General features: G+C 52.3%; 2 protein-coding genes across 4 annotated transcripts in view; both read right to left on the bottom strand.

Annotated features, from left to right (window-relative positions):
* Positions 1 to 738: 738 nt before the first annotated feature.
* On the bottom strand, positions 739 to 2,744 carry AVP (arginine vasopressin). Its single transcript, XM_046679837.1, has 3 exons — positions 2,625 to 2,744; positions 1,092 to 1,293; positions 739 to 918 (listed from the first exon to the last, which is right to left on the bottom strand). Exons 1-3 carry the CDS (start codon positions 2,742 to 2,744, stop codon positions 749 to 751), a joined length of 492 nt encoding a protein of 163 aa, XP_046535793.1. The 3' UTR covers positions 739 to 748.
* Positions 2,745 to 17,812: 15,068 nt separating this feature from the next.
* The window catches only part of LOC124248540 (RING finger protein 37), a 34,250-nt gene continuing 27,010 nt past the window's right edge, over positions 17,813 to 25,052 (bottom strand). For 2 of the 3 annotated variants that reach the window (XM_046678706.1, XM_046678705.1), the window contains 3 exons: positions 23,354 to 24,554; positions 21,089 to 21,250; positions 17,813 to 18,582 (listed from right to left, as the gene is read on the bottom strand). In XM_046678706.1, coding sequence (XP_046534662.1) covers positions 18,374 to 18,582; positions 21,089 to 21,250; positions 23,354 to 24,554 — 1,572 coding nt within the window. In that variant the 3' untranslated portion in view covers positions 17,813 to 18,373. The remainder of the gene's footprint in view (positions 18,583 to 21,088; positions 21,251 to 23,353; positions 24,555 to 25,052) is intronic. The other variant, XM_046678707.1, reaches the window with a different exon arrangement.

Raw genomic sequence — 25,052 nt, 5'->3', positions numbered from 1 at the left:
GGGAACGACGAAAACATGTAGCTAGGTTCTCAGTCTCCCACACTGGCTGAGGGGCCCCAGTGGGGGGAGTTCAGTTTCCTCCTGGACAGATTGCACCTGGCCCTCTCTCTGCTGGCTCTGGGGTGATGTTGCCTCCCCGACCCCGCGCCCCCCCACTTCCCGGCACGCCCCAGCGCAAAGCACAGCCTTGGATGAAATAGACAGTGGACTGGGAATCTGGGGACCTGGGTGGGTCCATGAAGCTCTTTGTGCCTCAGTCTCCTGGGATGTAAATGGGGACAGGAACTCCTGGTCACCCCTTGGCTGTCGTTCCCTTCTGCCTTTCTCTCTCTCTTCTCTCCATCACTCTCGATGTCTCTCTCTCTCCATCGTTCTACTATTTCTGTCTCTCTTGCTATCTTGTTCACACGTGTCTTTCTCCTTCTCTGCCTTTACTTCTATCCCTCTGCCAGAGGATCCCCGAACCCAGCTCCTCCACGGCCAGTCTCGTCCTGTTCCTGTCTCTCCTCACCCCTCCAGGTCGCCCGGTCCTTAGTTTTGTCTAGAACTCTGCGGGCCCAAGATCTCTTCCCCTACAGGATCTGGGGACTGGCTGGGGCGGGGGCTGCGGTGTCCGCGCTCCATCTTCCCACCACCACGCCCCCCGCCCCGCTCCCATCCCCACCCCGAGAGACGGAGACAGACACCGGCCAGTGCAGTTTAGAAGGTTTATTTTTCGTGTTGCGAGGGCGGGCAGGGCGGCGGGGCCTCAGTAGACGCCGGGCTCTCCGGGCTCGGGCGCCCCGGCCAGCTGCACCAGCCGCAGCAGCAGGGCCCCGGCCGGGCCGTCCAGCTGGGTGGCGTTGCTCCGGTCGCTGGCGCGGGCGCGGCGGGGGAGGCCGGCGCCCTCCCGGCACTCGGGCTCCGTCACGCAGCTCTCTGCAGGGGGCACGGTCTGAGCGGCGGCGCGGGCGGCTGGGGGCGCAACTCGGGTGCCCGCACTGCCCGCGCCGGGACCAGACCCAGATCGGCCCGCCCCGCCCGCCCCACCGGGTCCCGGTGCCACCCCGCCCGCCCCGGGCCGGACCCAGGCCACCCCGCCGCGCGCGCACCGTCGTTGCAGCAGATGCCGGCGGCGGCGCAGCGGCCCCCGCTCCCGCAAGGCTTCTGGCCCGACTGGCAGGGCGACGGCAGGTAGTTCTCCTCCTGGCAGCGCAGCGCCTCGGCCGTGCCCACGAAGCAGCCCAGCTCGTCCCCGCAGCAGATGCTGGGCCCGAAGCAGCGCCCTTTGCCCCCGGGGCCGCAGGGGAGGCACTGGCGGGAGGGCAGGGGTGAGCCGGCAGCCGGGGCGGCGAGCCGGGCTCCGTCGGGGGACCCGCGAGGCAGGAGGGTGAGCCGGGCGGGGAGTCCGGGCCCCTCTGGGCGGCGAGGGCCGGCAGAGGAGCCCCGGAGGTTCGGGGTCGCTCTGGCGCTGTTCTGGCCCCAGAACGGTCAAAGGAGGGGGGTCAAAATCTAAACTCCCCTTGTTTTCAGGTGACTGAGAACCGGCTCTCGGTGACAGCCTTCAGCATCCTCCCGCTCCGTTGAGGGCGGGGTTTCGCATGGGCTGCAGCATGGGGGAGACCTTCCTCCTCTCTCGGCTGCCCATCACCCACCCCCAAATCTAGACCTTTCTCCCCTGCCCCTTGGCTCAAGCTGGATCTCTAGCACCTCGCACCCTACCGCGTGGCGCGGGAAGGGGGGTGGGGGTGAGGCGGGGCCCCGCCTGCCCCGACATATCCAGGCCCTTCCTCCCATTTCCTGTCCCTTCTCCAGCCTTGCCCTCCACCCCCGCCCCCCAGCTGATGGATCTCACTGGAACCCTGACCTCCGCTTACCTGCTTGTGGACTAACCACGTGAGTGGCAGAGGCCTGAGCCCTAGAGGGGGTCATGAGGCACCAGGGGGGACTCAGGCTCCCAAAGGTGCCAAGCAGAGGGAAGGTAGGTGCTGCCCCCCTACACACCCTAGCTTGTTCACTAGCTCAAAATTGAGCCGCCTGTAACCTGGAAAGAATTGAACATGGTAACTGGATTTCCTTCAGCTCTGCTGAAAATAGAATAAAAGGAAATCGCCTGGACATGCAGCACGAGAGAATTGGGCTAGGTACCCAGCAGAACTTTCTTACAGGGTGCTTGGGTGACACCTCCCACTCAAGCAAGCTCGGAGAAATGGCCTGCTTCTGGCTGGGGGCGGGGAAGCCAGTGGCTAGGAGAGGCTGGGAGCTGGATGCAGAAGGCCCCGAACGCCAGGGTGGACAGATCCTCTGCTGCTCCAGCCAGTCCTGGATGATAGGCACCCATGGGCACAGAGGAGGCTTTACTGCCCAGTTCTCCTCACCTAGCCCCAATCCCAGTTACTGGGGAAACGTCTGTTTCCTGCACCCCTTGTCTAGATGAGGATGGTTCCAGGAAGCCCTGCCGCACCCCCTAGCCTGCTGGCAGCCTGGTGCCCTCTGCCTGGCCATGCCAAGCCTCTCTCCTTCTGCTGGGCACTCCCCTAAAGCCTGCCTCTCCCACGACATCGCCCTTGCCTAGCCCTTGCACTGTGGTACTGGCCCTGGGACTCGGCCCCTTCCCGGCAGCCCTCAGATGGCTGTGGTTGTACCTGTCTCAGCTCCAGGTCGGACATGGCCCTCTTGCCACCCCTCGGGCAGTTCTGGAAGTAGCAAGCGGAGGTAAAGGCCAGCAGGCCGAGAAAGCAGGCGGGCAGCATGGTGTCAGGCATCCTGGCGCAGGTGGGCACAGTGAGCGATGCTGCTCTGTGGACTGTGCTGCGCTGCCTTCGCTGGCTGCCTATTTATGTCCGCAGGTGTTCCCCCAGAGGCAACGTGGCCGCCACTCCCCTTCCCCTGTGGCTCCCCAGGAGCCCACGGCCACCAGGTCCCAAGGCGTCAGCAGTGATTCAGGCATCTGGGGACACACGTGGGCCTGTCTGTGCGCGGAGGGGGGCGGCAGGGGGAGTGGTACCGGCCTCCGGGCTGTCATTGGCAGCAGTATGGCATGGTGTGACAGGAGCTGTCAAGACTGTGATTGCGGCTCTCCGGACTCAGGGACGGGGACAGACAGGGGTCTCCTGGAGACCGTCTCCAAGCTTTCTGGCTGCCCAGAAGAAGCTGGGGGTCTGTGAGCCCTGTCCCTTGACACAGCCCCCTGGGAATGGGGCGAGGGGGACCCCAGGGGCTGGTATGTATGGAGAAGGGTCAGGCCCTGGCCCAGGAGTGGTGGGGGAGGGGACAGTCAGGTGTGCGGGACCCCACTGGGAGGCTTAGCCCCGTGAGAAGACAAGGACCAAGAAGGGCACACACCCAAGGTGGTGGGGACAGAGGGCTTTATCCTGGCTGCCTCAGGAAAGGGAACTGCTGCCTGCAGCCCCGTGGTGGTCCACGGGGCCGCAGTTATGGAGGCAAGGGGCCAACATGGACTCAGTGCCATTCCCACAGGCTGGGTGGAGCAGGCTCCCGGGGGAAGCTGAGGACGCCCCACCCACATACACCCAGAGCAGGGTCCAGGGGCTCAGAGACCGGGGGCCTTGGGGACAGCTTTTTGTCATGTTCCCATCACTCCCCTCTGAGGCAGGAACATGGGGGTAGGGGAGCTTCTATGGGGGAAAGGAGAAACGCAGACCCAGTAGGTTCAAGGGTGGGGGAGCCCCAAGGAAGCTGATAGCCAGCTTGCCCCAGTTCTTACCCCTGCCAGGTCCCTATTTTGTGGGCAGCAGGGCAGGTCCCATCTCAGGCCTGGGGTGGGAGTGGGGACACCAGGGCTATGGGGCTAGGGGAGGGAAGACAGTCAAATGGGCTCAGCTTGAGAAAGCAGCCTCTGATACATGACCCGGGGCTGGTGGGTTGAAGGGGCCGAAGACTCCCTCCTCCGGGCCACCAGATTGCCCCCCTGGTCCTGGGACCCAGGCTAACCACCCCACACCTCGTGGGCTTTGCACGACCCCCAGCTCTCCCCAGGCTCTTGGCCTCCTCTCCAAGGGGCTGCAAGGAAGCTCCAGGGGACACAGCTGCCTCCTCCCCACCAAGTGCTGTGAGGGGGTCCAGCGTCCCAGGGAGGGGGCCTTCCACACTCAGGACCTGATGCTGGCTTTTTAGGAACATCCCCTTAGAGGCTGTGAGGACGCTGGAGCCCAATGGCCTGTTGAAATCTGGCCCCTGTTGCTCGAAACTTCATGACGTGGGCAGGTCACTTGACCTCTCTGTGCCTCGCTTTCCTTCAGTGTAAAGTAGGGAAAAGCTTCCAGGACCCACCTCACAAGGCTGTTGTGAGGACTGAACTCATGTAATATAGAAGAGGTTTAGAAAAGGGCCTGCACCACTGTAAAGTTAATTAATAGTAGTATTGTATTATTAATGCCATTACTCTTATTAAGAGCTGAAGAGATTTTTCCAGAGAGAGTAGCTTCCTGGGTTATCCCAGGAGGAACACTTTCATTCCACTCATGGCCTAGAAAGAAGCTGGGTCCAAACTGTTGCCCTGCTGACACTCTGGGGGTTGGAGGGGGCAGGCTGCGGTAGGGGCAGACCGTGTGGCCTTGGCCCAGCACCTTACCCTCTCTGCGCTTCAGGTCCAAGTTATCAACTGAAAACGGATGGGGCTACACTAACTGAAGGGCTGAGGCCCTGGGACGGGCCAGCACGTGTGTGTTCTGACCGGCTATGTCTACCAGGATCATTGTTCTAAGACTTGCCTCCCACACTAGGGCCTCCTCAAACTCTACCTCCAGAACGAGAGGGCCTGCTTCTCCCAATACCCACCTTCTTGGAACTCCCACTGGCTGGAAAAAGTCTCATTCCTGTGCTGACTGCTGCATTGCAAGTACGGCACCACACGTAACTGGACCCTCCAGATACCCCACACGCCTTCTATACCTGCTTTATATGTCTTAGGTACTTCTTCACACCTTCTCCATCCTTCCGTCTCCTACACCTCGGCTCATTATCTTGACTTACACATCATTTTAAAAGGGAGGATTTAGCTCTTTCCAGTCCCTCCTTGCCCTCCCCCAGATGTACTCTCCCACCTACCATTTTCTTGATATAATGATATCATAATGGTTAGATCAGTATTATGAGTTAGACCACAAATCTGCCCTCTGCGCTAAGCCATGTGGTATATTACGATGACATTTCCATCACTGAACAACTTTTTGTGTTCCCTGGAGTTAGCGATTGCCTTGGTTTTCACTGTGATCCATCTACCACTTTTGCCCAGAAGTCAACATTTACTCTTTAGTTCTCTTCACGCAGGCCCAAACTAGTCCACTGAAACTCCCATTATCAAGGTTGGTTGTAAGTTACCTCCATATTGCCTAATTTGGTGGTCATGTCTGTCTCCTCATTTGACATATCCCCCTGGCAGCATTTGAATGGTTGAGCACATATTCTTTGTTAAAAATATGCTTCATTTGGCTCCATTGACACTACGCTCTCCTGGTTTTTCTCCCACCACACTGAATGTTCTTTCTCAGTCTCCTTTTCTGGCTCTTCCCCTTTGACCTTGACTTCCAAAGGTTGGAGCATCCCAAGACTCAGTCCTGCATCCCTTCTCGTCTCCTCTTCCTAGGTAATCACTTCTAACCCCATGATTTTACATACTTTCTGTAAACTAATGATTCCAAAATTCACATCTCTATCCTGGGCCTCTCCCCTGAGTGCCAGACTGCCCAATGACACCTCCCCTTGGATGTTCAATAGGTCTCTCCAACTTAACATGGTCAAACTCATCTCCTGATTCTTAGCTGCTCTCCTGCTGTCCCCCAGGGTTCTTCTACTCTGTAATCCACCATTGTCTAACCATCTGCTCCTCCTAGGACCTGAGACTCACCCTGGTCCTTCTCTGTCCCTCACTCTTTGCTCGTCTTACCTCTAAAATGTATCTCAAATCTATCTGCTTCTTTCTGCTCCTGCTTTGGAATCTCAGAACCTGCTGTTTCCTTGTCCTAGAATGCTCGCCTACCCTCACCCCTCCCTGGGATTCTCCTGGCCGCTTAAGTGTCATCTCCTAAGAAGAGCCTTCCCTGACCACCCTCCTGGACCATCCCTCACCTCCACCTCAATTCTTTTCTAACTAGGGTCTATGTCAATGGGTTTAATAGCACCTACTACGACTTGCAGGTCATTTGTTTGTCTCTTTATCTTTTTGTGTGTGTATGGTTGTCCCCCTTCTAGAATAAAAGCCCCAGGGGAAAAAGGGCTCCATCTTTCTGTTTCTTACTGTAGCCCCACTCTTGGTACAGTGCCTGCCAGACAGTGTGTTTTCAATAACTTATGGAAAGAAGGAAGGGAGAGAGGGGAGCCCTGGGTACCAACTTCAGCTCTCCAGGGAGTTACCGTGTGACCTTGGGCAAGTCACATCTGTTCCCAAAGTTACTTGTTTGATGTACTGACCCCACTTCCTATCTCACTGAGGTCTTAAGGGAATCAGATGAAGGTGCTATAAAGGGCTAAGATTTTCTGGAATCTTTACAGAACAAACAGTTGCCAGCCTCCAGATTAAGCCCCAAATCTCAGAATGTTCTGTAAAGTACTTCCTTACCTTTAGACCATCTTTCCTGAGAACAGTTAACTGCCCCGGTCCCCCTACTCCTGTTTCTTCTTCCCCTTTGCTCGGGATCAACCCAGTGTCTGTACCACATGACATCCTTGCTACCTGGAAGGGCGGTTGGTCTCATTTTCAAACAGAGCCGGCTGCCAACAGCAAGTACAGCTTCTCTTCTCATCTGTTTTGCACTAGTCTGACTTGAGGACCCTGGACCGTGAAGACACACAAATGCTCTATAAACTAGGAAGAGGTGACAAAAGTGAGCAAAATTTGTAGGAGCCCAAGACCTGCCTACTGAATTGAATCAAAGAGGCTGCATGGAGCAGGGATAACAAACGTGAGAAAAATCCTGGGCCTTAGGCTACAGCTGTGAAACTAAAACGGATCCACATTAGGACTAAGAAAAAAAAAATCCCTCCCTCCTTAATGAAACCGGGGAGCTAAACGTGAATATTTCCCAGATCTCTAGAGGCGGCAACATTAAGCTTAAAAGAAATAAGAAATGAAAAGATCTCATAAAAATTCTTACTTGCCAAAAAACCTAACTGAAAAGCAAAATAAACTAGGGAAAATATTTTTAACCAACTCTTTCCTATATTCAAAGCCTGTACAGCGGCAAGATGGACGCCTTCACTTCTGGGGACTCTGAGCTCCAGCTCCAGGTCCCAAAAGCCCCCTTGGCGCACCTACTGGGGACAAAGGCTGCAGCCCGGGAGGTGGCAGATGTTGCCCCCTTTTGCTGGGCTGGGCAAGAGCCAGGGTGCGTCCACATGCCCTCCCTCCACGAAGCAGCCAGACAAAAGGGCAGGAAATGCGCGTGGGCTGGCGGGAGCAGAAGCGAAGAAAGTCAGAAGAAAAGACAGGAAGGTCTGTGGGCCTTGGGGACCCGACGGGGCGGGCGCGCGGCGGCCAGGGTCGAGCACAAATTGGGCGGCGCGGCCCGGGCGCACGGCCCCTGCGCCAGCGGCTCTAATGAGGCGGCGGCCGGCGGCGGGCGAGCTGTGCCCGGACTGCTAAGAGCCGCATGAGCGCGGCGCCCGGGGAGCGCGGCCCGGCATCACTCAGCGCCATCAGCGCGCCGGGCGGGGCGGCCGCTCGGTCCCGGGTCCGGCTGCGATTTTTCAAAGACTTGACTTCGGTTTATTGAATCTCCACAGTTCGTTTCTTTAATTTATATCTTTCTCTTGGCTATTTCATTTTATCTTCTTTCTCTGAGTTAACTCTCTACTTCTTTTCTGACTTCTTGAGTGGCATACTTGGCTCATGAATTTTCACTCTTCCTCCTTTTTAAATATGTATTTTTTAAGGCTATAAAACTTCCTTTATTCCATGAGTTGTAGGTCCTTTATTGTGATTTGGTTCTACATTTATTTTACGTGTTTGGTAATGTTACATGAGTCCTTGAAAAATCATGATGTTATTCACGAATTAGGTGATCAAGATTGTGGTTTGAATGGTCATAGCTCTCTGCCTTCCCAAATGTGTGTTTCCTTAGCTGTGCGTCTCCACGAGCAGTCTGTTAACACCTCCAGTATGATCGTGGGTTTGTCTGCTTCTGTCACTTTGAAGATACGTTGTTAGGTGCATACAGGTTTCTGATTGTTACCTGTTCTTGATACTTTATTCCTTTTATCATTAAATAAAATCTCTCTTTATCACTATTAATATTTTTGCCTTAAATTCTCTTTGCCTAATATTACTGTTGCCACATTAGCTTTCTTTTTCGTCATCCTTTTATTATCCAGCATTCCATGTCACTATGCATTTGGTATGTCTGTTGAAACAATATGTGGCAGGACTTCATTTTTTTATCCAACGTGCGTGTTCCTGTTTTAACAAGAAGCTTAGTCTGCTTGCGTTACGGTGGTCACTGGTCTACTTGGACTCATTTACGTACAGTTCACTTCTGTTTTCTGTTTGCTATGATACCGGCTCACTTCTTTTTCCTTCTTTCCTGTCTTCTAGTAGATTGATTATCTTTAAATTTTGTTTCTACTGTAGTAGTTTAACTAAACAATGTCTAAGGCATTTCACAATGTCACAAGAGATGTTTATCACCATTTTATTGATGTGGAAACTTGGGCACAAAGGGATAAAGCAAATTTCCTGAAGTACCACGGCCAGCAAGGAGCAAGAGCTGGCCGAGCACCCCGATTCCGGAGCAGCCCTGACGGGGATCACCAGCCCTGCATCCTTTAAGGCTTTCATGGATTCGCCCAGGTTGTAATCTGCCATTTTGATGGGAAGAGGGAACTCCAGGAGCTGCCACCATCGTGCTCTAAAATTGTTCATCTGGTGCCACCCTAACTGGCTTCAAAATAATGGAGAGGGGCAACCCAGGTGAGGGTAAGTAGGAAAGAAACAAGAGGAGCCATGAGTTGAGAATTGTTGAAACTGGGTGATGGGTACATGAAAGTTCATGATACTAATCTGTATTTTCATGTGTGGGGGACATTTTCCACAATAAAAAGTTTTTAAGTATCAGCTCCACCTTTTGTGGGAACTTGGGTAAAATATGATCAAATATTTAAAAGTTGCAAGTCAAGCTAACAAATGTTAAATAAAACGTATTCTATCCTAAATACATTGGGGTGGCTGGCCTCTCCCTGCAGCCTTGTTCCTTCCCACATCCCAAGGGACATGCACGCATCTGGGCACACCAGCCTGTGGGTGTAGGTCTGTCAATGGGCCTCACAAACTGCCTCCCCTTTCTGCCACACGGGTACATTTGCACACCTGAGGGCCCACCTGGGGCACAGACCCAGGGAAGAGGACTTCTCCAGCCCTAGAAACAGTCATGGGAAAGTTAGGCAGGGTGTTCCAGGCCACAGCCCACAGGGCTCAGATTCTGGGTGGGCATATCCCCTGGCCTCACTCTAAAGAGGGCCAGAACAGGCCCTCTAAGGCGTGGGGCCAGGGCCGGGGCCTCTCTTGCCTGGGTCTTAGGTATTACTGGTCCTTGACACCCTCAAATCCTGAAATCCTTTGGCAGCAGAAGAATCTGCCAGACCAGAACCTTGCCCTCAATAGGCACATGGCTCCAAAGGCGTGGCTGCTTCGTCCCCACCTGCTGTAGGACAGTGGGGTCCAAACCAGAATAGGAACATCCGCTTCACTGCCTTCTGGCCCTTGCTGGACAATCCTTCACACCCTCATGTTCTTGAGAGTCTGTTGCTAGCCCCCTACTCTCGCTTCAGTGTTCTGTATCAGGTTTGGAAAATTTGAGCAAAAGGAATTTACTGGAAGGCTTTTGAGAGCTCACCATTTAGGGGAAAGCTAGAGAACCAGGCTTGGAAACTATGGTTCTGGAAGGCCACAAAACATGAACAGAGGAAGTCTCTTGAAATGGACATGTCAGTTCCCCCAGAAGGGGCTTCTTGTACATGTCACTTATGAGGGAGGGCTCTCAGGAGTCAGTGGAGCTGGACAGGCAGGGGAAGGAGCCAGGCAAAGGTGAGGGTTCCGCTGGAGCGTGGCCTCAGCCTGATCCCACGGGGAGCTCCGGAGTATGAGTGGCACCACAGTTTCCCTAGCATGGAGCAAGAGGGGTGATTTTTTTCATACTTGCATATTACTCAGTCATTGGTCAAGGAGGTTCGGGGAAGGGAATCTCCCAGGCATTTTCTTGATGAAGTGGCTGTCATTGGCTGAGGGCAAGTCTCTGGAGACAGACCAGCTATAAGCCATTGGCAACCAATGCCCACAGCATCTGGGGGACAGATGGGCACAGCATCAACAGTGTCCACTATAGAATGACTTCAAGTGCCTCCAGTCTTGTCTCTCTTCTCAGATTCACATTCCGGGAGGGGTGTCTATTTGGCTCAGCTTGGCTCTTGTGCCCATCCCTTATACCTCTGAATAAAGCTCCCTCAGACTGTATCCACTGGAGAAAGGGTAATGCCTTGAAGGAAAACCAGGGTGATACTACTGACAAATAAAAATGGCAAGCAATAGGATATATTGGAGTATATGAGGAAGCCATTTGATGTAAGCCTAATTCGGCCTGACTTTGTTTTTTTTAAAAGGGCCTGACTGTGGCCGTTGAGCATGTATTGTATATACATTTCCTATGGCAAGAACAAAGGCCCTTGAGATAAAGGTGCAACTTCCCTCCCCCTCCCAACGTTGGCATTTCCTTAAAGATTAAGCATCTTTCCTTAGGCTAGGAACTGATTGCAGAGTTCACCTGTGACCACTCAGCTGGAGACAACAGACCTGCCATCCTGCTGTGTTCACCAAGACAGCAGACCCACCTGCTAGAGACAGCAGACCTACCTGCTATTTCCATCAATCGCTGTGCCGACAGAGCAGTCTCGCGACTATTGTGAAAGGGACATTTCAATCCTATGTGAAACATCCTCTCTGGGGGTATATAACCACTCTGTGCACCCCACTTCTTCGGTGCCCTTTCTTCCTTTGGGAAGAAAGGCCCCGGGCCATGGTCCTCAGATTTCAGCTCAGAATAAACTCACCCAAATTTTCATTTATAGATTGGTTATGGATTATTTTCTTCGACACTATGAAGGGGCAATGGATGCTGTAGAGCTACCCCCCACCCAAATCCACTGAGACGTTTTTCTGAAGTCAGAACCAGAATCCCATCTTTCCTGCCTCCACCTCTAACCTTAGCAGAACTGACCTCCTTTGCCTGCAGGTCAATGTGGTACCCTAGAAATGCTTTATTCACCTATTTCCCCGTCTTTCTGCTCCACTAGGCAGTGTTCCTTTCATCAGTGTGTCCCCAGGATGCTGCAATGGTCCCCACATTGGTTCTTCAGTAAATGACCGAGTTAGCGTGCTGGCCAGCCCCCGGGAGCAGCACTGTCCTCCATCTGTGCTCACTGCCCACAGTCAGACGCTTGTCAGGGCACAAAGTATTAGCATAGGGACATTTCCAGGCTCTCCTCTCCCCTCTCTGCTAAGAGGATCCTCACTTTGCCTCCTGGTTTCTCTTCCTCTTCCCCCGGCCCCCTCTGTAGCAGTCTTCTAGGATTTTGGGGTCGTTCCAGTTACTACTGCTGTCCAACATGCCACTCCAAAATGCAGAGTACAAACCACCACCACTTGATTATGCTCATGGATTCTGAAGGTGAGGCGTCCAAACAGGGCACAGCAAGGACGCCATTTCTCTGCTCCACAATGTCTGGGGCCTACACCGGAAAGAGTGAATGGCTAGGGGCTGGAATCATCTGGAGCCTTCTTTACTCACATGCCTGGACACAAGGGCTGTGATGACCCAAAGGCTGGGCTTGGCTGGGACTGCTGACTGGAACGCCTGCCTACCAGTGGCCTCTCTGTGTGGCTTTTCATAGTTGGGTGGCCTTGGGACAGTCAGACATCTTGCATTATGGCTCAAGGCTTCAAGAGTGAATGTTCCAGGGGACAGCCGGTGGATGTAGCATTCCGCTTCGGTGACCTGAGGGTCGCTGGTTTGGATCTGGGGCATGGAGCTACACACGCTGATCCAGCCATACCGTAGCAGGCGTCCCACATATAAAATAGAGGAAGATGGGCACAGGTGTTAGCTCAAGGCTAATCTTCCTCAGAAAAAAGAGGAGGGTTGCTGGCAGATGTTAGCTCAAGGCTAATCTTCCTCGGAAAAAAAAAAAAAAGAGCGAATGTTCCAGCAAACAAGGCAGAAATAACATAGGGTTACTGCTATGGTGCTCAATTGGTCGAAGCAGCCACAAGCCTGTCCAGAGTGAGGGAAAGAGCAGAGTGCCCCTTTGGATGAAAACAGTGCTGAATAATTGACAACCGATCATTTAGAACAGTCACAGTGGTGAGAAGTTAGGAGGAAAGGATGAAGACTAAGGTTCCGAATAGATTTTTCCATGGAGTGTTGAAGAGAGAGATATGGGAGCAGCTGCAGAGCAGTAATGCGGGAGGTACCTGGGAGGATGAAAGGGGGATTTGAAGGAGTGTTGCTGAGTAACGTCACAGTGGGAAATGGTATTTTGGTTGCCGAATCTGTGTTTCTTTTGCTCCAGATCCCTAAGACTGAACTGAACCACATGGCTCACAGCTTTGTGGGCATTATACAGACCAAGCTCGAGCAGGTCCAGCCAGGCCTTGCCCACATCTGCCCCCAGGTTTCTTAAGTCAAGGAAATTTTCAGGGTTTGAGGCACTTCCGTCATTTCCGTCACCCCATTAGAAAGGTCAATTTGCCAAGGCCATCTCATGCATAAACTCGTGCTGGCATCTCATTTCCCCTGGTGTTCCTGCTCCCCTCCCCTTCCTCATTCCCAGGGGCCAGATCCCCCCAAGCCTGATCTCATCCTTTGGGTGGAAGGGAGAGGAAGGCAGGTGAGAGGGGTTCTCTCTAGAGGATCGTTTTCTGAGACTGGCTAATTAGAGGCTTCCTAATTAATGAGCTATGGGGTTGCATTTCATCAGCTGAGTCACAGTTTATGTCTGGGCCCTGGGCCCAGGGGGAGGGTATCAGGAATCGGGGCAGAGGGGCCGGTGTCTCTGCCTCCCCAACCTGATTCTCTACCTCTTCTCTTTTCAAATTCAGTTCTCCCTACCGGTTTAGAGGGTATCAGCAGCCTCCCTCCCTCCTTCCTCCTGCCTCTGCTTCCTGACAGCTTCCTGGGACTGTCCCCAAGTTTGACCATCCTTCGTGCCTTCCCACCCCTCCAGGACCATGCAGGGCTCATTTGGTTACTGTTTCCCAGTCACCCAGTTTCTCTTTCAAACTGAATCTCCCTCAGCCACACAAATCACACAACTGGGGTTGCTATCTGCAGTGTGGCAACCACATCTCCATAGGATCTGGTGGGCTCTAGTACCCATTGCCCTCGGCCGCAGCCTGCTTAGAGACCCTCTGGAGCCACTCTGTCCCCGCTCCTTCCCTGTATGGCTCCTTCCCATATCCTCCTCTTTCAGTAACTGTGTGTGACGGGTACTTTTCCACTCACATTTCAACCAGGAGATTTATCCATTTACATGAGGTTAACTCTGCTGAGTCTTTGGGGGGGGGCGGGGGGGAATTTTTATTTTTATGTCTAGAGTTGTGATATTTTTGAATTTTCAAAAGCTGTGCTGTAGCTTAGTCATGAGTTATCCCGTAATTAGACTTTTTTGTGCCTCTGGTTCCAGGCTGCATGGTGGACTTGGACCTGAGTGGAGAAGTTCCTATGTGTCCTGGAGTTGGGTGGTCTCTCACCAGATCAGTGCTCACAGGGCCCCTGTGCCCTGCACAAGGTCCCTGTTCAAAGGAGGGCTCCTTAGAGGCCCTTCAGTGACAATATTCAGGCCATCTCTGTAGAGGGGACTTGAGTCTGCTCTTTGCCAGCCTTTGCTACCTACAGAGCATCTCAGGGGTTAAGAGTTGGTGGTCTTGGAGTCAGTCAGATGAGCTCCTCATGGAACGGAGCCTCAGCTTTTTCCTCCCTCCAAGAGTTGTGAGGATGAAATGAGACAAGAATATAAAGCACTTAGCATGATGCCTGTGTGCTCGACACATAGAAACTTTTTTCTAAACTTTTGAACGGCGAAAGTTTTTCTTAATACACATGGATGGCTTTCCAATTCTCCATAATCTTGATAATATATGCAAAATCATGTATGTGTAAACCCCTTGTTCCAGGGCCCATCTTCTGGACACAGCTGGCCCCTCCACAGGCGGCAATATGGCTCCTGAGCTCCCCAAGGACCAGCCCTGGCTCATCAGGCTGCTGGCTGGTGGGGCCAGAACTGTTATTTTGTATTTATGCCACAGAGTCTTTGGGCTGCAGTCCTGTAAGTGGGATGGCTGGGTCAGAGGGTACATGCATTTGTGACTTTGCTAGATATTGTCACATTCCCCTCCATGGAGGTTTGTCCCCCTTGCATTCCCACTGGCAGTGTGTGACAGTACCTGTTAATCTACAATTTCACCAGCAGATTGTGGCCAAATTTTGAGATTTGTGTCAATTTGCTAAACAAGAAATGGTATTTCGAGTCATTATTTCATCATATTATGAGCAAGGTTGAGTATCTTTTGACATATTTAAAAGGTCATTGCATTTCTTTGTGAGTCTTTCTTATTTTTAGGAGCTATATAATAGGGATATTAACCATTGTAATACAAGTTACAAATACATTTTCCCAGCTTGGAATTTGTTTTTACTTTGCTAATGGCGGGTTTTTTGGTTTTGGGTTTTTGCTATGTAGGAGGTTTTTTGGTTTTAATTTTTATGTAGTCAAATTTATTGATTTTTTTTCCCCTACTGCATCTGGATTTTGAATCAGAAAGTTTTCCTCTCTCCCAGATTTACAGGAATTCCCTCGTTTTCCATTTCATTCTCCTTCTTAGATGGTTTCATTCCTCCAGTGACTCCAGCACCACTTTTTGGAAGATCTGTCTTTCCTCGTTATTGCTGCTGCCGCCGTTAAAAGCAGCACACTGAAGATCCATATGTGGCTGGGCCTGTTTCTGGATTTTTTTTTGAGGAAGACTGGCCCTGAGCTAACATCCATGCCCATCTTCTTCTAGTTTATATGCGGGATGCCTACTGCAGCATGGCTTGCAGAGCGGTGCCATGTTCACACCCTGGATCCGAACCAGCAAACCCCAGCCCGTTGAACTAGAACGTGCGAACTTAACTGCTGGGCCACTGGGCTGGCCCGTTTCTGGATTTTTAATTCTGTTTCACTGGTCTGTGTATGCATGGGTTAGTTCTCCATTCCCAACCCAAACTGTTATTCATTTTCAGGGTTTTCTTGGTTATTCTGGCTTTTCTTCCAAATGATCTTTTTAATAAGAATAGTGTCTAATGACAAGGGCAGATGTCCATGCAATATTGTTAAGAGAAGTAGCAGGCAACAGAACCACACAGTATATACACACACATTTTTTTCCTTATAGAAAAATACTGGAAGGGAAAAAACCAAAATGTTTGTATGGTCATCTCTTGATCGTATGGTTACGGGTAGCATCACCTTGTTACTGGCACAAACCTTGATGGAAAAAAACTTGCCAAGTGCCACAAGGCTGCCTCCTCCACCTTCCTCCTCACCTCATCCCTGTGCCACTGGAGGTCACGTCATCCCTGGACCACAGCACCTGTTTGTACAGGAGGGACTGCGTGACAGCAGGGTGGATGTGGGGTGGCAGGCAAGGCTCAAGCTCACCTGAGTCTCCACCCCATTAGCCTGCCCTCCATTATAAGCCCTCCATTCCCATGTAGGGCTGTCTCCCTACTCTCCTGACAGGTTCATTACAGGTAAGAGGAACACCAAGGGCCAGTCTCACCAAGTTCCTACTCTGGCCCAGTACTGCCCAATAGAACTTTCTGGAATGGTGGAACATTCTTCTTCTGAGCTCTCCGACAGGTAGCCACTAACACATGTGACTATTAAGTACTTGAAATGTGGCTGCTGCGACTGAGGAACTGGGTTTAAATTTTATTTGCTTTAGTTAACTTAAATAGCCACATGTGGCTAGTGGCTACTATATCGGACTGTGCATCTTTGGTCAATTCCCAACCCAGCCAATTCCAACCTAGAACTGGCAGGAAAGATCCCGCCTATGCAAGTGGGCTGAGGCCAGGCAGGCTAGCGCAGGCTGGGGAGAGGGCTGGGCAGGAAGCTGAGAGGGGGCAGAGGGGGCCAGCTCAGCCTGAGGCAGCCCCGCCCCTCTCCCAGTGGCCATCACAATAGTAACCAGCCCAGAATCACAATACCACTGCGGGGAGGTAGCTGTTTCCTCCAGGGGCAGGTCTCTCTGTCTGCAGACCTACTTAGAGCAACCCAGGCGGCAGAGGACCAGTTCCTGGGGAATGGAAAAGCCCCCAGCGGCTGAGCGGCCTCAAGCTGGAGACCCAGAGGAGGAAGCGGGGTAGGCCTAGGGATGGGGGAACCTTCTTGGCCCCAGGACCCAGGCGCTGCAGGGCCCTGCAGCTGGGCGGCCAGGAGACACAATACCCTGTGAGCGCCGACCAGCTGCTCATCTTCCTCCTGGCGATTTGGTTCTTCTACTTCTTCTACCTTCAGAACTACTTCTGAGTGGCCCTCCCTTCCACCTGCCCCCTGGGCTGGAGGACAACAGCAGCAAGCAGTGTGGCCCAGGTCCTGCGTGTGAGGGCAGAGCACGGCCAAGGCCCCAGCCTTGACCCTGCAGGGAGAACAGCCAGGACACGGCAAGGGCTCACTCTGCACCTCGGGCATGGAGATTGGGAGACAGCCACGGGGGCCAGGCCCAGCCTCTTGTTCTGAGGGCCCAGGGCTGCATGTCCAAACAGCCTTTGTGTTGAGTAAATGATACAGGAGAGGAAAGGACACGCGCCCCACACAACGCAGACCATGACATCTCCTGTGAAGTTGTGTCCAGGGAAACGCCACCAGGAGGCAGAGGGAAGGATGTGCCGGCCTCTCCGCAGCCGCCTCTGTGGACGTACAAACCCCCAAGGAACTCTCAAACACACAGGCTCTCTAACCCCAACCCCAGATCTCTGAATTCCTTTGTCTGGACTGGAGACCAAGAATCTGAATTTTTAATAAGTTCCCTCCTTCCCCTGTCAGTCTAAGGACCATAGTTGTTCCTGTCCCTCGTGCAAAGCACGGAAGCCAGAGAGAACGGCAGCCTCCATCCCTCAGCGTACCCAAGAACAAAGCAGAGGCAGCAGGCCTGTGGGAGGAGAGGGGAGCAGGCGGCTCAGATTCCTGGGGGCCTTGAGAGAACCCCCCCCAGTCTATCTACAGGGACCTTTGATAAAATCTCAAGGATAAACTATGAAGTATTGCTGGGCTGCTCCTTCCCAAACGTGTTCAGAAAGGAACAGGGAATAGCACGGTGTATTTTCTCACTGATGTTCTCCTAGTGACTAAAATCTATTCCACACAGTAAACAGTTGTAAGAATACATATTTTCCCTCTGGGACTCCATAAAACTAAATTTTGAATGGAAAAACAAAAGCAGCCTATATACAAGTAGTTTTCCTGAAACGGGCCCCCTGCAGAAGAAGGTACCTTCCCCTCGGAGGGCTGTGGAGCCAGCTCCGCCATCATGCAGCTGAGCACGTTCTGGCACCCTGGCACCCAGCCTGAGAGAGGCTGCTCGACCCTCCCTGCCTGCACGCACACCCACCTGCACACCCTCACACATCAGACACATCTGAAAATGTGACTTCTTGTCCCTTCAGGCCATTGACCTGAATTACAGGCTGAAGGGGTTGCAGTGACTGCTCACGGCTGCTCTACCACAGTCCCACTTTGTCTGGGTGCAGGTAGGGAACGGGTATGACGACACAGACACGCATTCTGCCAGGAGGAAGCCTACAGGGGACGTCAACCATTCTTTATTAAGGCTCGGAGTGGTCTGCCAGCTGGGGGGCTGAGTCTATTCACTCCATAGACCTCTGCCCCGGTCCACTTTTGGGTGACACTCAAGGTGGAGGCTCTCTTCGAGATCCTGAGCCACAGTCTTTGTGCTCCACTCACATCCACCCTGCAGGATGGGGGTGGGCGTGCAGATAACTTGGGGGGCCCTCAGCAGAGCGGGGCTGGCTCTAGCAGGCCCTGGGCCCCAGCAGGGAGTGGCAGGGAAGCAGAGGAGGGCAGGGACATCTCCCCCATCCCTCCCAGCCCAGACTATGGCTTTGTTATCCTATTGCCACTGGAGCAGGAGTGGAGTGCTCCTCCTCCACCCCTCACTCCCGGCCTGTGCTACGCTGTGTGAGGAGATAAAGGGAAAGCCCTTGGGAAAGAAGAGGCCCCTCTGTGCCTGGGACCTGGCCAGACTTCAGGGGAACTGTGACCCCCACTCCTGCTCTCCCTCAGCTCCTCCCAGTGATAGGTCTTCTCGAGTTGAGGAGCTGGTCACTCAGAAGTGGACTCGCAGCACGTCCTGGCTGGCAACTGGCTGCTGGCAGGCTGTGCATGTCATGGGCAGGGAGTGCTGCTTTTCACCCAGGCAGGGCCGGCACAGGAGGTGGCCACAGGGAAGCTGATACACAGGCTCCTTTTTGAAGTAGGCAGAAAACACTCTTTTGCAGGAGGCACACTCGGGGCCCAGGACACTCCCAGGCTGCTCTGGTAAATCAGGGAGGAAAATGGGCCAAGGTTAGGGAAAGCTGCCTCCTGGTCCAGGCTCCATCCTGGAGGCAGGGCACGTGCCTGGAATGGGACAAGAAGCTTCCCCACCCTACACCCCTGCAGCAGCCTGGCTTCATCCCTCCCTAGGCCTCCTCTGCCTGACCTGGGAGGAGAGGGTACGAGGGAACCTGGGAAGCTGACAGGCCTCTTCTCGATCATCAAATCTCAGTGCTCCCATGAATGCTCAAGAAAAGCTGACTTCTGAGGGCAGCTGGGCAGCACTGGGCCCTTCCTCTCAGTGTGCCAGCAAGATGTACTTCAGCTTTTTATTACGCTCACGGATTCTGAAGGGGCTGCCAAGGCCAGAGCAAGGCACAAGCTCACCCTGACAATGCTGATAAACTGCAAGAGAGGTGAGATGTGACAAGAAAAGGAAAAAGCAGAAAATGGTCTGGTGTACCAGGGTTGGGCAGGTCAAGGGGAGGTCAGCAGAGGGGCAGGGCTGAGGTCTGTCTGCAGCAGGCCTGCTTGCTCAGCCTGGCCTGCTTCTGTTCAGTCCTGCAGCCCGGCAGCTCCCCTCACGACCCATCATTCCCCTTCCTATGTGGCAGGCTCTCTCTCCTCCCATGATTCCTACAGGGCCTCCTGAACGAGGGCTACGGGGGCAGGTCCTGCCAAACCCCTCCCCAAGCTGTACTCACAGCTCTTCCCCATCTTGGGCCCTAAGGAGGCTGCTCTTTCTCCCCCAACCCACACCCCTCTGGAGAGGACAAGGATGGCCTCTTGGGGGGAAGTGCCAATAAGAACGAAAAGAGGCCAGCCATGCAGAGTGAAGGGGACAGCAAGAACAAAGAATGGCTAGTCCATTAAAGACAGAGAAAAGACACAGAGGTGGGATGTGTAAGAGTATGGCTTCAGAGGAGACTGCAGAGGAGGGTGGACGAGGGTTGGAGCATGCAGGCCCTCACAGGCAGCAGGAGTTGGGTTTTACTCCAAATTCAATGGGATGTGCTGGAGGGATTCTAAGAAGAGGGGTACCATGACCTGGTTTACATTATGAGAAGATCGCTCTGGCTCCTGTAAGGCAGGTGGCTGTGGGGGCAGTAGCAGCTGCTGCAGGAATCTGAGGGAGTGGCACAGGAGCTGGGGCCAGGGTGGCGGCAAGGGCAATGGAGCAGAGAAGGCCACTCTGAGATCTACTCTGGAGGAGCACGAACAGGACTTGATGATGAAAAGAACGTCAGGATGAGCATGTCGAGGGAGACCAAGGAGGACCTCCGTGTTAGAGGCCTGACCAAAGGGTAGAAGATGCTGCTCTCTACCCGCAATGGGGATGATAGGAAGTGGGGGTGGGTGGTGGGGGGAGAACATTTGGAGGGCAGACATCAGCAGTTCTGAGTTAGAACGTTCACTCAAGGTATCCATGAGTTCCCATGTAGAGGCACCAAGCAGCTGTCAGGGAGGTTGGGGTCTGAGTCCCAATGGGAGCTATAGGTGAACATGGGCAGTCACTGGCCAAGTGGGCTCTCACTTGGGTGACAGACAGTACAGAGTCCAGGAAGAGTCTGGAAGAGAAGGAAGAGTCGGCAATGGAAACTGAACAGGAGCTGCTGAAAATGGGGAGAAAAAGAATGTAACATCTGGAAGGCCAAGAGAGAAGGTATCTGAGGAAGGAGGGGCTGATCAGTCACACCAGACGCTGCTGAGAGGATAAGTGACCAGTGTATGTGGGGTCACAGAAACCCCTCATCACTTAGACAAGACAGTTCTTGGGAATGGTCAGGATGGAAACATAATCAGAGAGACAGGGAGGTGGGGACAAAGGGAGGTAAGGAGGACAAGAGGCAGAGGAGGTAAGATGGCCTGGGATCCAGACAAGAGAAGGGACTGGCTCTGGACAGGCAGGAGGAAGCAAGTGTGCGGCTCATCATAAGCCCCACCAGGCTTCATCTTGTAGAAAATGCCCCAGCATTCCAGTCAGATCCTCTCACTTTATATCCTAACCAATTCTATCATTCTAAGTGATCCCAGGTTCATTTTAGGAAAAAATTGGCTCAGTGAGCTACCACTGTACTTTTCTAAGACTAAGAAAATGTTAATAGGAAGAGATGAAGATGACATACTCAACCCCAAATCCCTCCACACTTACACAAAGCACTCCAGATGTCAGACAGGAGACAGACTAGTCAAGAAAAATATCTAAAAAGTACAAACCAAAGTCCTCAGCATAGAATAATCAACATTAGATCTTACCAAAAAACACAGCAGAGGGTAGCCAAGCCCTAAGTCCACAGAATTACTAAGAGTTGACTAAAGAAAGCCTTTCTTGTGAAGAGTTAAACTTCACAGGCAGACCCTCAACTCTCCCTGGAAGAGACTGGGTTCTCCCCTCAGCCCCGGGTGTCAGAGTTAAGGAAGCTGGGGATGGAGGTCCACAGAGCCCCACAGCATGGCCCAGCATCCCGTTCAGGGGCTCAAAGGGGACGGATGGGGCCCATGTTACCCGAGCCTGTGCCTGGCCTCCAGGAAGTGCTGCTCCCTCTTGTGCTGAGGTGCTGGAGCTGTCCCCTGGTCAGCCGAGCCGTGAAAGAGGGCCTGGAGCCAAGGGTTGATGTCAAGGCAATTTCCAAGCTTTGTGACAGTTTCTGCTCATGGGACACTGGACCTGTTGAGAGACGCACAGAGGTTCGGCAAAGACGACAACCAAAACACAAAGTCCTCTGAGGACTATAAAAACGGCACTTACAACTTCGAGTAGACACAAATGTGAAGAAAGTTCTCCCTAACGTCTACTAGTGGATTGTGATGCCAGAAGACAGAGAGCGAAAGTCTTGGGGATCCTGGCAGTTTGTACCCATCCCACACCCCTTTCGGTGTTCCCAGGCTCTGCACTAGAGTTCCTCCTCCCAGGACAGACTGCTGAGCAGGCACGGGCCACCTTGTGGCTCCCCTGCAGAACTGCACCCTACTTTCTGAAGGCCTCCCTGCTGGCCATGGAAATGACTCTGCAAGCAAAAGCCCCACCTCTGCCCCTGCTCCATGCCCCCATCCCCTCCCCAGCAGCACCAGTCTGCTCTTTCCTCATCTCCTCCCTTCTGGGGCCCGACTGGTCTGCGACACCACTGGCCTGTCCTTTCTCTCCTGTTAAGTAAAGCAAAGCTGTTCTCATCGAGCGGCAAAACGAAGACCTCACTCTGCCCACTCCACGATCTAGGGGGCCTTCTCTGCATGGTCCGCAGAAAGTCAAGCAATGGACTGAGAATAAAAGCAATGTGGGAAGGGGGAGAAACCTCCAAGAAACAACCCAGTGACCTGCCTGGTAGCAGGGTTCAGAAAACTGCCCACAAGTGATGAGTGGAACATTTTGTCTAGTCTGTAGGACATAGAACATCAGCTTGGGGCTGTGGAGCACTGGTCGGTGTGGTCCTGTGTCACCAACAAATGTGTCAAAGCCGACACCCCTGGAGACATCACAGACATAGGGTCTAAGGACCTTTCTCCTTGTCTCGCCCCCCCTGTACCTCATATGCTTCCAGGAGTTTCTGGGGGTCATGTCAACCAAAATTTACACTCAAAACCAGAGAAGACACAGATGTAACTTTCAAGCACACTATTTTCATAGGCTTTCTAGAGTAAGAGAGGAAATTAAAAGAATGCTAAAATCTAAACAGACTAATTTCCATTTAGAAAAAAGAAAAAGAGCTATGTCCAAAGCACCAGGTGCTGACAATCATGGGGGAAATTCTACCAAACGTGAAGAGTGAACGAGTCTAACACTGTTAAATTATTCTAGAGTTTAGAAAAGGAACATTTCCTAACTCTTCTTATGGAGTAAATAAATCACTGACACCAAAACCTGACCAAAGATGGCATGTGCACGCCTACACACACACACCACAGTCCAATCTCACTCAAACACCAGCAAACAGAATGATGCAGCATGTTAAAAGAAGCAAGACCAAATGTAGTTCCTTCCAGGAATACAGTAATGGTTCAATATTAAGAAGTCTATTAATGTACTTTCTCACATTAAAAGATCTAAGATGAAAAATCCTAATATGATCTCCATTGATACGGAAAAGTCATTTGACAAGATTCAACCACCAATCTTCGAAAAAACACTGAAAAAAATAGAGATCAACAGTGTGGGAGAGTGTCTGAATGGCTCCCAATGAACCTCACCTCCTGATCCTCACACCCTTGGGTACCCCTTCCCCTTGAGCATAGGCTGGACACAGTGACTTGCTTTTAAGAGAATATAGCAAAGCAATGGGATGTCATTTCCATGATTAGTTCTGTAAGGCTGTGACTTCCATCTTGTTTGCTCACTCTCTCTGGTGTACACAGCTACCATGTTGCTTGCTGCCCTTGAGAGGCCCACATGGCAAGGAATTGAGGTAAGACTGGTCATGAGCCAACAAGGAAGAGAGTCCATCAGTGCAGCAATTCCGCAAGGCACTGAATCCTGCAACAATCACATGACAGAGCTTAGAAGTGAAGCCTTCCAAGTCAAGCCTTGAGTTAGTCAACTGCAGTCCAGTCAACACTTTGACAGCAGCCTTGGAAGACCCGGAAGTAGACGACCTAGCCAAGCTACACCTGGATTCCTGTCCAGAGAAGCTATGAGATAACGAATGTGTGGTACTTGAACCCAGTAACTTTTGGGGTAATTTAAGCTGGCAAAGCAAAAACCAAAGGGCAATGGTGCCAATTGTCCCCTGGGAGGAGGAGGGCTGACAATGGGCATGGAGATAGGAGGGCAGATTACCTGTTGAGCAGTCCATGTGTGTCAGACCAAGCTCACTGGCAGCTTTCATTTTCTTAGTGGTGTGTTCTGAGGTAGTGGGTGAGACCAGAAGGCTTGTGGTAGAAAAACAGGAAGCATTTATACCAAGGCTACTGTCTGGGGCATGGTCAACCTGCTCCATCTTCCTTTTCCGAGAAGGCAGAGCAATTGAAGACGGGGTAACTGCCAACGCAGTCTGTGCTCTCCCAAGCAGGTAGCAGCCAGGGATGGAGTGCTGGAGCAGGAAATGGTCAATCCGGGCCTTCAGGGAGGGGTGAGGCAGGGGCTGGGAATGTGGAGTAAAGGCTACCCCTGTGAAAGGGTCACTGGGCACTCGGCCCCATGTGGCTTCACTGCGGTTACACTTCTCCAGTGTGCTCTGGTCGATGACCTTGCCTGAAGGCAGCAGCATGGGGCAAGGCATGATTTCCAGGGTGATGGGATCCAGGAACTCCTCAGGCACATCCTGAATTACCTCGGCCAGCTCTTGCAGGCTGGAAGGGGCCGGTGGGCTCTCAGACTGGCCCCCAGTGTCACAGTCGCTTTCCATGGGCAAGGCGGGGGCCTGCAGAGCCAAGTCTCGAGGGAGGCTCTCTGAGGCAACCAGCAGGACACTGTCTATCACCTCTTGAGAGCAGGTTTTGGCTGGCTGACCCCAGACTTCCAGCCGCTTGATGCAAGGTATACCGCTGCCTGTCACATGGGTGATACAGATCTTGACATGGGCCACGTGGCTAAGAGAAAGAGCCCCTTTATTCCAAAGCTCCTGTGCCACAACAGCAGGGGAGGGGAGCGTGGCTTCCACTGGGCCAAAAGGTGGCCTAGCCTTGAAGCCCCTGTGGTTAAACACGACTTGGCTCTGGTTTTTCAACAAGACTTTGCCTACCAAGGTGAATGCTTCCCTGTCCGGGACGGAAGGCTCAGCTGAGCCCAGGGCCCGGCACTCGAGGGTATTCCAAGACGCTCTGCTGGATAAGGCAGATGTGTACATTTCCAGGCCAGTGACATTCTGGCCTCCCCCAGCTGTGAGGTCTATGTTAATCCTACAGATTTCCACACTGAAGGGAAAGGAAACTATCACATAGACTGGTGGCTTAATGAAATACTCTGTCCTAAAACCATGACTTCTCTTTGTGAGATCTTCAGAGATGAGATTTTCTACTTCATAACCATCAGCTGATATCTAGATTTAATGACAAATACAAGACACATTTATTTGATGAGATCCAAACAAAGACAACTAGTTTTCAAGAATTCATCACTTCTAAGAAACTTTAACATAAAGTCTGAAATTCCTCACTTAAAATTTCTTCTAATACATCGAATTTTCCTGGGTTTTTTGCAGCCATCTAAGATCAGGTCAAAGGCTGGAAGCAACTGTATCCCCAAGTACTGCCCATCCTTAAAGAATACGAGCAACAAAACACTGCCCAACCCAACCAAAAATCTCTTCAAAATAACATCTCCGTAAAAGGGGGCAGATATACTAGTGTTTTTTTTTTTATTTCAAAGGATGAAAACAAGCCAATTTAGGGAAAAACAAAGATGTTCATTAAAGTTCTCAATTTTGTATTTGGACTCTATCAATTATAACAGTTTCCTTAGGAAAGCACAACAAATGAGCTTCTTGTAAATTTATGAATGATGGAAGTAAGCAAAAAAAAAGAATGTGTGCACAGGA

The sequence above is a fragment of the Equus quagga genome, chromosome 12 (genome assembly GCF_021613505.1).
Source record: "Equus quagga isolate Etosha38 chromosome 12, UCLA_HA_Equagga_1.0, whole genome shotgun sequence".
Lineage (NCBI taxonomy): Eukaryota > Metazoa > Chordata > Mammalia > Perissodactyla > Equidae > Equus > Equus quagga.
Note: the sequence above shows the minus strand (reverse complement) of the source record. Positions and strands in the feature narration are given on the sequence as shown.